The sequence below is a fragment of the Orycteropus afer genome, unplaced genomic scaffold, assembly GCF_000298275.1.
Source record: "Orycteropus afer afer isolate SDZICR_OR568_19922 unplaced genomic scaffold, OryAfe1.0 scaffold00175, whole genome shotgun sequence".
Classification (NCBI taxonomy): Eukaryota; Metazoa; Chordata; class Mammalia; order Tubulidentata; family Orycteropodidae; genus Orycteropus; species Orycteropus afer.
In genome coordinates this window covers 6,828,639-6,841,044 of record NW_006921762.1, presented here as the reverse complement: position 1 = coordinate 6,841,044, position 12,406 = coordinate 6,828,639, and the positions used below count along the sequence as shown (strand labels likewise).

General features: G+C 38.3%; 1 protein-coding gene across 1 annotated transcript in view; it reads right to left on the bottom strand.

The window, feature by feature from the left end:
* VAMP4 (vesicle associated membrane protein 4) overlaps positions 1 to 10,608 on the bottom strand; it is a 52,030-nt gene extending 41,422 nt beyond the window's left edge. Inside the window, exon 1 of the mRNA XM_007947123.2 lies at positions 10,543 to 10,608. Within this exon, the coding sequence (XP_007945314.1) occupies positions 10,543 to 10,608 (66 nt within the window). The remainder of the gene's footprint in view (positions 1 to 10,542) is intronic.
* Positions 10,609 to 12,406: the final 1,798 nt, after the last annotated feature.

Sequence of the window (12,406 nt, the reverse complement as noted above, 5' to 3'; positions counted from 1 at the left end):
AACTTGGGGATAAATTTATAAATCATAGGGTAACCTCAAAGAAAAATTATAAACCTTCACATCACAATAAAAAAGAGGACAAGCACAAATATTCAGCGTATACTAAAACAACAGCAACAACGGGAATGATAACACAATTCATAAACAAAACGAGCTCAGCACAGAAAATAATATGGAACATAGAAGTTCTGTAACTACACTACTTTTTCCCTCTTTTTGGTTTATAATTGTCCTCATTTGCCAATTGATGTCTCTGGTTCCCTCTTCACAGTCTTGTAAGCTTACTTTACTTTAGATATTTCCATAACTGGGTTGGTTTCTGGGTCATGTTATCATGTGTGTAATGATTGGTTGTTATTTGTTGTTGTTGATTGTTTGTCCAAAGGGCTTCCTTTAGCATCTTGTAAAGTTGGTCTGGTTTTAACAAATTCCCTTAATTTCTGCTTATCTGGAAACGTCCTGATTTCACCATCATATTTGAGGGACAATTTTGCTGGGTATATAATTCTTGGTTGGAAATAATTTTCTTTCAGGGTTTTATATTTACCATCCCATTGCCTTCCTGCCTGCACAGTTTCTGCTGAGAAATTAGAGCTTAGTCTTACTGATTGCCCTTTGCAGGTAAATTTTCATTTTTCCCATGCTGCTTTCAAGATTCTTTGTCTTTGGTGAATTTGGTTATGATATGTCTTGATGATTTTCTTTTGGGGTCTATCCTGTTTGGGGTTCATTGAAATTCTTGAATGGATATATTCTCGTCTTTCATCATATCGGGGAAATTCTCTTCCAACAAATAGACAATTTTCTCTGTGGTTTTACTTGTCTCTTCTTGTTCTGGAATTCCGATTACACATAGGTTATTCCTCCTGAGGGTATCCCACGGGAACCTTAGGCTTTCTTAAATCATTTCTTTTTTCTGATTTTCTAACCAAAGTAGGATTAAGGTCTTTGTCTTCAATCTCACTAATTCCATCCTCCATTGATTGAATTCTACTCCTTTGCCTGTACAACGTGTTATTCTGAAATTTTAGTATTAACCTTCTGGATTTCTATCTCTAAATTTTGCATCATTTCTAATTTTTCATTTATTTTGTCATTTTGTTCTTGTATTGTTTTCTGAAATTGTTTTAGGGTTTTGTCTGTGTTTTCCTTAATTTTGTCAGTGTTTTCCTTGATCTGTCTCTCACTCCATTGAAGGTACCTAAATATAATTCTTTTGAATTCCTTAACGGGTAGTTCCAATGCTGTTTCTTCCTCAGGGATGTTTTCTGGGTCTGTATCCTGCTCCCTTGTTTCTACTACTTTATCTTACTTCTTTGTGTGGACTGTATGGTCTGTTGTCTCCGAGACATTGTGATATCATTCTATTTCTATTTAAATGGTAAGTGTATGTTGATGTGATTCACTCAAGACTTTTTTTTTCTTTGTTTTGTTTTGCTATATCTGAGTAAGCAGGGTATTGTGCTCCTGTGCTCACTAGCTGGCAGAACTTATGCCCTCACCACCTGCCTCTGGTGACTGTAATAGGGAATGAGAGTGGGTGCACAGATCTCTGTTAGCTGTTTGTGAAGAGCAATTAAGTGTGAGTCAGTCTTGTATTGGCTGGCTGTTATCTATCACTGGCCAGTTGGTGCAGAAGCAACTGGTGGCCCTCACTCAGTAGGTGGGACTTTAGGAGGTGCGGGTATGGTTGGGTCATATGGGCACTGTTGTTATCTCCCACTCAGTTAGACAAAAAGAACAATAAAAAACACAAAAAAAGTGAAAACAAGAGGACAAAAAACACACATTGCATAAACATTCAGGAACAATCACCAAAAAAAAAAAAAGGAAAGGCAATTAATGAGAAGAAATATTTAAAGAAATACTTTAAAAAGACAAAAGAAATATAAATAGAAGAAGAGGAATAAAAATCTACAATGTCTGGGGAGGGGGAGAAATAAGAGAAAAGAGCTAGAGTGAAATAATAATAAAGAAAAAAAATCAGAAAAACAGGGGATGGGAAGAACCTAAAGAAAGAAAAAAGATGGGAACCAGGAAAAGGGAAGAGATAAAAAAACCAGAACTCAGGAAGGGAAAAAGAAAGAATAAAAATTATAAAAAAGTAAAAAAGAATAATTTTAAAACAAAGAAACAAACAAATGTTGGGGTGGGTGGGAGCAGGGCAGGGTACCCAGGCTCCATCAGAGCACACAGACTGGAATGGAATTCCTACTGATTCAGAAGGTGGGTGGAGGTGGGTAATGGCCACACCTCCATTCACCTAAGAGGGTGTGGTATATAAGAGTGAAAAAGGGAATATTGAACCTTTCCAGTCATCAGCCTCTAGTGTGATTGCCCATGCTGTCCTCAGCAAGCAGAGCCTATTCTTAGGTCTGGAATCTGAATGCTGCCACTTTAAATATCCAAACTGGCTACACCACTTGTAAATATTCAAAATGGTTGTACCCTCCAGAGAGCCGAAAGTCCACAGCTCAGTTTGTCTCCTTCTTTGCTGTATCCCTTTTTAGTCATCAGCCACCAGTGCAGTTATCCATGCAGCCCTTGGCAAGCAGGGCCAATTTTTAGGTTACTTCCCAGATCCTAATAACATTTGTAATATTCAAACAGGCCAGGCCATCAGGATAGCTGACAGATAGCTTCATAATCTGATAAACATCTAAAAAGGAAATCTGTTTAAATAAATGGCCAACATTTTTTCAGCTCCACTTGTCTCCTTATTTACTGTTTTCATTCTGGTTCTTCTACTAGTTGGTATTTAATTCAGTTCTATATTCTTCCTTTCAAAGCTCAGGGCTCCAGGATTATCTTCTGTATCTGTGTCAACTGGTTTATCTTTTCTTTGTTTAAGAAGGTCTTTGTAGCTTGTCTGTCTATTCCACCATCTTATTTCCTTCAACAAATACTTCTTGAGTGATATTCTAGCTGATAACTGTAATAGACAATAATTACATTTATGATCCAGTTCTTCATGTGGGTTAGTTAGAGGATGATGATAGTAAAGATAAGGTGTATTTGTTATAATTGTGTGCTGAGAAATACATCATGAAAAACAACACCTTTTCACCCATTCATATCTAACAAATATACAGCAAGGGACTCAATGCCAAAGTATAATGGGACACAATGAGATACCACTTCATACCCACTAGGAGGGATTAAAAATACATCAATAAATAAAACAACAGATAATAACAAGTTTTGTCAGGATGTGGAAAAGTTGGAACACTTATACATTGTTGGTAGGGATGTAAAAATAACTTTGCCAAACATTTTGGCAGTTTCTCAAAAGCTGAGAGTTACTACAATATTTAGCAACCCAATTTCTAGGTATATATCCAAAAGAAATGAAAGCTTGTGTCCATACAAAAACTTGTACATGAATGTTCATAGTGGCATTATTCGTAACAGGCAAAAAGTAGCAGGCAAATGTTCATCAACTGATGAACAGAAAAACAAAATGTGGTATATCCATAGAATGGAATATTGTTTTACAATAAAAAAGAATGAAGTCCTAGTATATTGTTCTGGTTACCCACTGCCGCTCTGACAAGAATATACCACAAATGGGATGGCCTTAACAAACAGGAGTTTATGCTTACAATTTAGAGGCTTTAAGGCTGGGTGAAAGCCCCTCAACCTTGGGGTCCAGCTCTGCCTCTGCTCCCGGCCCACTGGAGCTAGAGGCGTTTCTTCACTCAGACAGCCACTGGCTGCTGAAGCTGAGAAGCCCCAAGGTTGACAAATAAAAAGGCACAGTCCCAATGTTACCAAACCACAGGGCAGGCCATTAACTTAAGTCCATTGTAAGTCCCAAAGTCGGCAGAGCATAGCAGGTTGCTGAGCAATGACACGGCTACATGCAGGGTCCAAGCATGCCATAAGCTAGAGACCACACCTAAAGGCTTCTCCTTATATACAGGAAGCAGACTACATACCCAAAGGCAGCTACCCAGCTGCTTGTGGTAGATCCCACCATGGAGCTGATTGCCAGTCTCCTAATGGAGATTAACTACCACCAGCTGCCCAGCCACTCAACCAGGCCCAGCCGAGTTGACACACAAACTGAACTACCACATATGTGCTACAACATGAATGAACCTTGAATAATATTATGCTAAGTGAAAGATACCAGTCATAAAGATCATATATTATATGATTTCATTGATATGAAATGTCCAGAAAAGACAGAACTATGAATTTGCCTAGGGCTGAAGGGATGGGGAAAACAGAGGATGACTGCTAAAGGGTACATGGTTTTTCTTAGGATGATGAAAATGTTCTAAAATTGACTATAGTAATGGTGGCACAACTCTACAAATATACTTGATAAAAATTGTACACTTTAAGTGGGTGAATTGTATGGTATGTGAATTACATTTCAATAAAGTTGTTACAAAAGAAAAGTATAATGCAAAAGATGAGTAATACTTTTTAGAGCTTTAAATTAATTTATAGATTATTATAGCCAAAAGGTTATTAAGCTTCATAATCTGATAAACATCCAAAAAGGAAGTCTGTTTAAATAAATGGCCAACATTTTTCAGTGTTGGTACCCAACATCCTATTTTTACAATAACTTCTGGAAGGAATCAACTTATAATGTAAATAAACACAAAGTGTTACAGTTAGTCTCGGTAGTAGAATTGATTTAGGATTGTACATGTTCTATATGATTTTTTTTTTATTATTGTGCTTTTGGTGCAAATTTACAGAGCAGAATTTGGTTTACATTCAACAGTTTGTGTACATTTGGTTTTACTCCCCAATTACCATTCCCAACCCTAACCCACTCTCCTCTTCTCCCTTCCTAGCAACCCCCCATCCCTGTGCCCTTCTTAGTTATGCACTTCTGTCTGTACAGCTTTTCCTCCATGTGAATGTTGCCCAACTGGTGCCCCATGGCTGAATGCTCCAAGGGGTGCATCTCCATAGAGCAGGGGCGTGCATCACCCTGGGCTGGATGTTCTCAGGACCAATACTATGGTCCTGAGTCGGCAGATCCAGTGGTTCTCTCTCCCAAGGCGTCTGGCTGTCTATGAGGGATTGCTCCAAGTCTGCCTTCTGTTGCTTCTGTAACGATTGTGGTTATTTTGCATCACTATTATCTGTGCAAGATTATCCTCAGCTGAATCCATCATTGGTCTAGAGTGTGTTCCTGTTCACCGTATTAATTGTTCACCAACCCCCACCTGATCTTTTCAATTGTGTATGTATTTATCTGTAGTCTGGTATTTGGTGTTAGTGGTAATGCAGTATTGTGGATATACTGGTACTAGCCTCTGTTGTCTATATCTTATGTGCACAATTCAGTGTTCTCCCTTTCCCCAATATTACTATGCTGGTCACAGTGCAAAAAGGGCAAGGAGGCCACATGTTATGACCTCCTCTAATCCCACAAGAGGAAGATAGAATCACCATCAATAGCCCAAGGCCTATTCCTGTCAGGCCAGACATGCTGCCTCCCTCCAGCCCTTTCTCCAACTGTTCCTCCCAAAGGACCCACCACCTCTCTCCTGGGTTCGATAATTCGCTGCAGTGGCCACACAGAGCTCACAGATTATGGGGTTTATTAGGGAAGCACCACAGGCTACAATTCAAGCTCAGTCTCTTTCCCAGCCCACCATCCCTCAGCCAACAGTCTCTCACAGTCTCTCTCCCAGCAGTGGGTGTCCCTCGGTGTCTCACTCAGCAATGCACGTCTCTTGCATCTCTTTCCCAGCAGTGCGTGTCTTTTTCAGGAGCGCGTGTCTCTTGCAGCAGCACGTCTTCCTCAACCAGAAGTCAGAGAGCGTTCTGCCTCTAGGAGGCCTCCTTTTGAGCCCAGCAGGGTGGTCAAACTAGCCAATCATAGCATCAGAACTCTAAGCACTTGAGAGAGAGTGGGCACCTCCCAAAACATTGTTTTGTGCCACTCCCAACAGAAATACTCCAGGTGGACAACTTCAGTAATCCGGAGCTCTTCAGTTGCTCATAGAAAATCCCACCTTGGAGTTTACAAAGACTTATGGGTAGGGAAGCCACACTAAGTAATTTACTACACCACACACAGACTCTTTCCATACCGTCCCACTCCTTACCCAATTCAGTGTGTGGCCCCTAACTAGTTCAAAATTTTCTCCTCTCCTTCCCTCTCATCCCCATTACCTACAAAGTGAGTTCCCTTCACTAAGCAAACCCTTCCTTGACATTTTATAGTAACGGGCTCATACAATATCTGTCCTTCTGTGATTGACTTATTTCACACAGCATAATGTCCTCTGAGTTCATCCACATTGTGAGATGATTCACATATTCTTCATTGCTCTTTAAGGTAGCAAAGTATTCCATTGTGTGAATGAATCATAATTTGATTATCCATTCATCTGTTGATGGGCATTTAGGTTGTTTCCATCTCTTTGCTATTGTGAATTGTGCAGTGATGAATATGGATGTGCATATGCCTGTTCATGTCCTGTCTCTCACCTCTTTAGGATATATTCCTAGTAATGGAATTGCTGGTTCAAACGGTATTTCTATTTTCAGTTTTTTAAGGAAACACCGTATCATTTTCCACAACAGTTGTACCATTTTACAATCTCACCAGCACTGTATGAAAGTTCCAATCTGTCCACAACCTTGCCAGCATTTGTTATTTTCTTTCCTGTTGAACTTTGCTATTATTGATGGGGTGAGATGATAGCTCATCATTGCTTTGATTTGCATCTCTCTAATGGCTAATGACTGAGCAATTCCTCATGTGTTTGCCAGCCCCCAGCACATCGTCTTTAGTGAATTATCTGTTCATGTCCCTTGCCCATTTTTTAATTGCATTTTTGTCTTTTTGGTGTTGAGGTGTTCAAGTTTTCTATAAGTTTTGGAGATAAATTTTGGAGACATCTTTTGTCAGATGTCATACACAAATATTTTCTCCTAGTCTGTAGAATCTCTTTTTACCCTTTTGGAGAAGTATTACAATGCTCATAAGAATTTAATTTTTAAAAGGTCCCAGTCACCTAGTTTCTCTTCCATCACCTGTGCATTTTGGGTTATGCTTGATAGTCTATTTATGCCATAAATTAGGGCCTCTAGATTTGCCCCTATTTTATCTCTGATGAACTTTTAGTTTGGGGTTTTACATTTAAGTCTTTGATCCAACTTGAGTTTGTTCTTGTGTATGGGGTAAGGTATGGGTCTTGTTTCATTTTTCTGCAAGTGGATATCCAATTTTGATAGCACCATTTGTTAAAGACACTATCTCTTCCCCACTTAATGGGTTTTGGTCCTTTGTCAAAGATCAGCTGTCCATAGATGAATGGGTATATTTCTGTTTTTTTTTTAATTCTGCCCTATTGGTCTATCATTGTACCAGTACCATGCTGTTTTGACTACTGTGGCTGTATAGTAGGTTTTGCGATCCAGGAGTGTGAGACCTCCCACTTTTCTTATTCTTCAGTAGTGTTCTGCTTATCCAAGGTCTCTTTCTTTTCCATATGAAGTTAGTGATTGTGTTTTCCATATCCTTAAAAAATGTTGATGGTATCTGAATCAAGATTGCACTAAATGTGTTGGGTAGTATTGACATTTTCACAATATTCAGTCTTCCTATCCATGAACAAGGCGGGTTTTTCCATTTATGTAGATCCCTTGTAGTTTCTTGTAGTAGTATTTTATAGTTTTCTTTACATAAATCTTTTGTATCTCTGGTAAGATTTATTCCTAGGTATTTTATCTTTTTGGTAGCTATTGCAAATGGTATTGTTTTCCTTACTTCTTTTTCAGAGACCTCTTTGTTGATGTAGAGGAATCCAACTGATTTTTGTGTGTTGACCTTGTATCCTGCCACTTTGCTGACCTCTGTATTAGTTCTGGTAATTTTGTTGTTGTTGTTGTTGAGTCCTTTGGGTTTTCTATATACAGGATCATGTCATCCACAAACAGAGATAGCTTTACTTCCTCCTTGACAATTTGGATACCTTTTACTTCTCTTTCTTGCCTTATTACCTTGGCTAGAACTTCCAATACAAAGTTAAATAAAAGTGGTGATAGAGGGCATTCTTGTCTGGTTCCCCGTTTACAAGGGGAATGTTTTGAGTCTTTTTCTCCGTTAACAATACTGTTGGCCATTGGCTTTGCATATATGCCCTTTATTATGTTGAGGAATTTCCCTTCTATCCTTATTTTGCTGAGAGTTCTGAACAGGAATGGGTGTTAGATTTTATCAAATGCCTTTTCTGCATTGATTGATATGATCATATGGTTCTTTTGTTTTGTTTTATGTGGTGGATTACATGGTTGTTTTTCTGATGCTGAACCATCCTTGCATACCAGGTATGAATCCCACTTGGTCAGGATGTATTATTTTTTGATATGTTGTTGGATTCTGTTGGCTAGGATTTTGTTGAAGATTTTTGCATCTATATTGGTCTGCAGTTTTCATTTTTAGTGGTGCCTTTCCCTGGTTTTAGTATTAGTGTTATGCTTGCTTCATAAAATGAATTTGGAAGTATTCCACTTTTTTCCATGTTCTGGAATAACTTGAGTAGTATAGGTGTCAACTCTTCCCTGAATGTTTGGTAAAATTTTCCAGATCCTGCCCTCCAGTGTTCAGCCAGCAGCTGTCTGAGAGAAGAGAAGCCTTCAGCTTCAGTGGGCCAGGAGCAAAAGGCAGAGCAGAAACCCAAGGTTGAGGGGCTTTCACCCAGCCCCTAGAGCCTGGCACTTTGAACTCAGACTTCTAGCCTCCCAAACTGTAAAAGAATGAACTTCTGTTTATTCAAGCCCACCCATTTGTGGTATATTTCTGTCAGAGTGGCACTAGATCACCAGAACAGCATTTGACTGCTAACTAGAATTTTGGTGGTTCAAACCTACCAGCTGCTCCATGGAAGGAAGACGGGGCACTCAATTTCCATAAAGATTTACCACCTTGGAGACCAATGGGGGTTGCTGTGAGTTGGAATCAACTGGATGGCAGTGAGTTTGGTTTTTTTTTGAAGATTTAACCAACTGGTAGATTCTAACTACATTTAAACAAAACAAAACAAAACTAAACTGTTCAAAGAATTAGAACAAGGAAAGACAACTGCTTATCACTATATTCAAATATACTTCTAAATTCTAAGATATTAGATAAAGTGGAAAATATGAGTTTCTGAGGTTGTGCAAAAAGGAACATGTAAAACAAAGTTAAGTAGACTGACCATAAGTTCTCTAAAGGCAGAGACAGATCCTGCCCTCCAGTTTTCAGCAAACTGCCTAGCATATGGAAAGTGGTCAACAAATAATTGTGGGATGAATGAGTAAATTAATGAATATTAAGAACAAAGGGAGTGAGGGAAGCTTTCAGGCTGCTGGGTAAAAAGTACTAAGAATATTAATTTCTTTCCTCAGTAATGATTTATTGAGTACTTATTCTAAAAATAAAGGAGCTCTGGTGGTAAGGCATTTGGTGGTAAGTTCAGTGGGTAAAACATTTGGCTGCAAACCAGAAGGTCAGTGTTCAAACCCATCAGCTGCTCCCTGGGAAGAAGATGAGGCAATCTACCTCCATAAAGATTTACAGTCTTATAAACCCTATGGGGGGGTCACTATGAGTCGAATGCACTCAATGGTAGTGGGTTTCTTCCCTGTTCAGAACACTCATATCAAATGTCTTCTTCCAAAATGCTACACAATTTATAGATTTATCCATACCTATATAAAATGTTTCTGTAATAAGCTAGAAATTAAAACATTATATAATGTTTTAATTATATAAATTAATATAATTATATAAATTATATTATATTAATTAAATAAATTAAAGTCCAGATACTCTGGACTCTGAGGCAATTACAGGTCCAGAATCCCCTACCTGAAATTCCAAAATTAAAAAGCTCTGAAAACTAAAAGGTTTTGTAAATTTGACAGCAAAATTTATTTGGAGGCAAATCTCACCTGAATTGATATTAGCTTATTTTTTTATACACTTAAAATAATTATATATATCACTGAGAAATATTAATGTGTTTGATTTCAAGGGGCTACCCAAGCCCTAGAGCCCTGATGGTGCAGAAGTTAAGCACTAAGCTGCTAAGCAAAAGGTCAGCGGTTCAAATCCACCAACCATTCTGCAGGAGAAAGATGTGGCAGTCTGTTTTTAAAAATGTATGGCCTTGGAAACGCTATTGGGCAGTTCTCCTCTGTCCCAGAGGATCACTATGAGGTAGAATTGACTCAACAGCAATGGGTTTGGGTTTTGGTACTCAAGGCCTCCAAAAGTTATTAGATAATATATACTTTACTACCTTTCTAAACTCTGAAAAATTCTGAGTAAGACATTGTGTATTTTTATAAAATTTATCTTAAAGACTAGAAAGAAACTGTGAACCTGACTTGGTAGATAATGGAAGTAGAATTCAATGAGTCACCAATCTAAGTAATATATTTCTTAATCTGTTTACTAAGAAGACAGAATTAGAATAAAGCCATAAATTTTAGATTTTTATGAAATAAATTATATACAAAAGGACTGAAAACATATTGGATCTTTCTTTTTTAAAGCTTCAATTCTGAACTTACCCTTTCACTTTTCACAGAACCAGTGACATCATCATCATTTAGGTGGCGTTTGAACTTGGGAGGCATATTTTTTTACTACGAAGCACTTTTCTACTTCCCAGTAGAGCAAGAATTCACCACCTTCAAGAAAAAATAAATTTCATGAGATCTGAGATTTTTGGGTATAATCCAAAATATTAAAACAGCCTACAAGGCTCAGTATGATGAGTTCTCCCACACTTTCTGACTTTGACTACTCCCTCACTTGTTCTGTTCCAGTGACCCTGGCCTCCATGCTTGGCCTCAACATGTAAGAAAGTTATGAAACCTTAAGATTACATGTAGAAGAAATGAGTGGATTAGGTTTTTATAAAATGAATGATCAGATAGTCCTGGAGAAGGGAAAAATAAGAAATAAAACATTAATGACTCTAAGATTTTAAATTGGAATCAGAAAAGAGTAGAACACTTAGTATTCCTCCTTTTAGTTGTTTAAACAATGATTCTGTTTCCTCATCTATAAAATGACTTTTACGCTCTTGCATAGAGTTGCAAATCAGGTAATACATGCAAGAACATTCTGCAAACTACAACATTCAGTTTCAAGGTGTATTACTAGGTTCTCCATGATAAGGGCTAAATTAGGTAATGTTGTTGTTGTTATGTGCCGTCAAGTCAGACCCGACTCATAGCAACCCCTCCTTGGGTTTCCGAGGCAGTATCACTACGGAAGTAGATTGCCCAACCTTCCTTCCAAGGGCTGGCTGGTGGGTTCGAACCGCCAGCCTTCTGGTTAGCAGTCACGCGTCTTAGGTGCTACGCTACCAGAGCTCCTAAATTTGGTAATAACTGGGTTAAATAAAACTAGTTTTCTTTACTACAGAACTTCTCACAGCTTTTTATATGCTAATATGCAATGTGACTTTCCAGAATAATCTTGAGTTTGCAACATACTCAAAATTTACTTGTGAAAAAGCTGTTCTGTGCAAATAACCAGGTTTCAGAATCTCAGATTAAAAGATGAATGAATATCAAGACTAGCTCAAATGTGCTGAATATTTTACTATGTGCTAGGTACTATGCTCAGCTCTGGTGGCATAGTGTCTAAGGCATTTGACTGCTAACCAGAAGGCTGGCAGTTCAAACCCACCAGGAACTCCTCGGAAGGAAGGTTGGGCAATCTACCTCCATAGCGATACCACCTCGGAAAACCAAGAAGGGGTTGCTATGAGTCAGATCCGACTCGATGGCAGTGAGTTTGGTTTTTTTTTTGGTTGGGCACTGTGCTCAGTGACTTCTGTGCATTTTCTTTTAATCTTTACAATACTCCTTTGAAGCAGACACTGGAAACTAAAAGAAAATTAAGGCTTAGTAAAAGTAAGTAACAGTGTTAGTCACTCAACTCATTTAAATAGCAGAAACACAGGGATAAACCAATCAATGGCTGTGCATTATTAGTTTTAATATTTATTCAATTAGTTGCCTATCAGGTTATAAAATTATTTTAGAAAGGCATCCCTTCCTATAACAACCCAAACCAACACCAAACTAAACTCACTGCCATTGAGTCAGATCCGAGTCATAGCGATCCCTCCTTGGGTTTCGGAGGTGGTATCACTATGGAAGTAGATTGCCCAACCTTCCCTCCAAGAAGTGGCTGGTGAGTTTGAGCCGCCAACCTTCTGGTTAGCAGTCAAATGCCTTAGGCACTACGCCACCAGAGCTCCCAGTAGACCTCAAAAAGGATCCACAAGAATAAACACCTCTAAGATCTTTAAATGCTATTAGGATTCAGTTTCATAAACCAAATAAAAGTAATAGTTAAATAAGCTTCCTGTCAAAATGAATTAGCACAATATTCTTTGACAAGAAATGCTTCCAAACC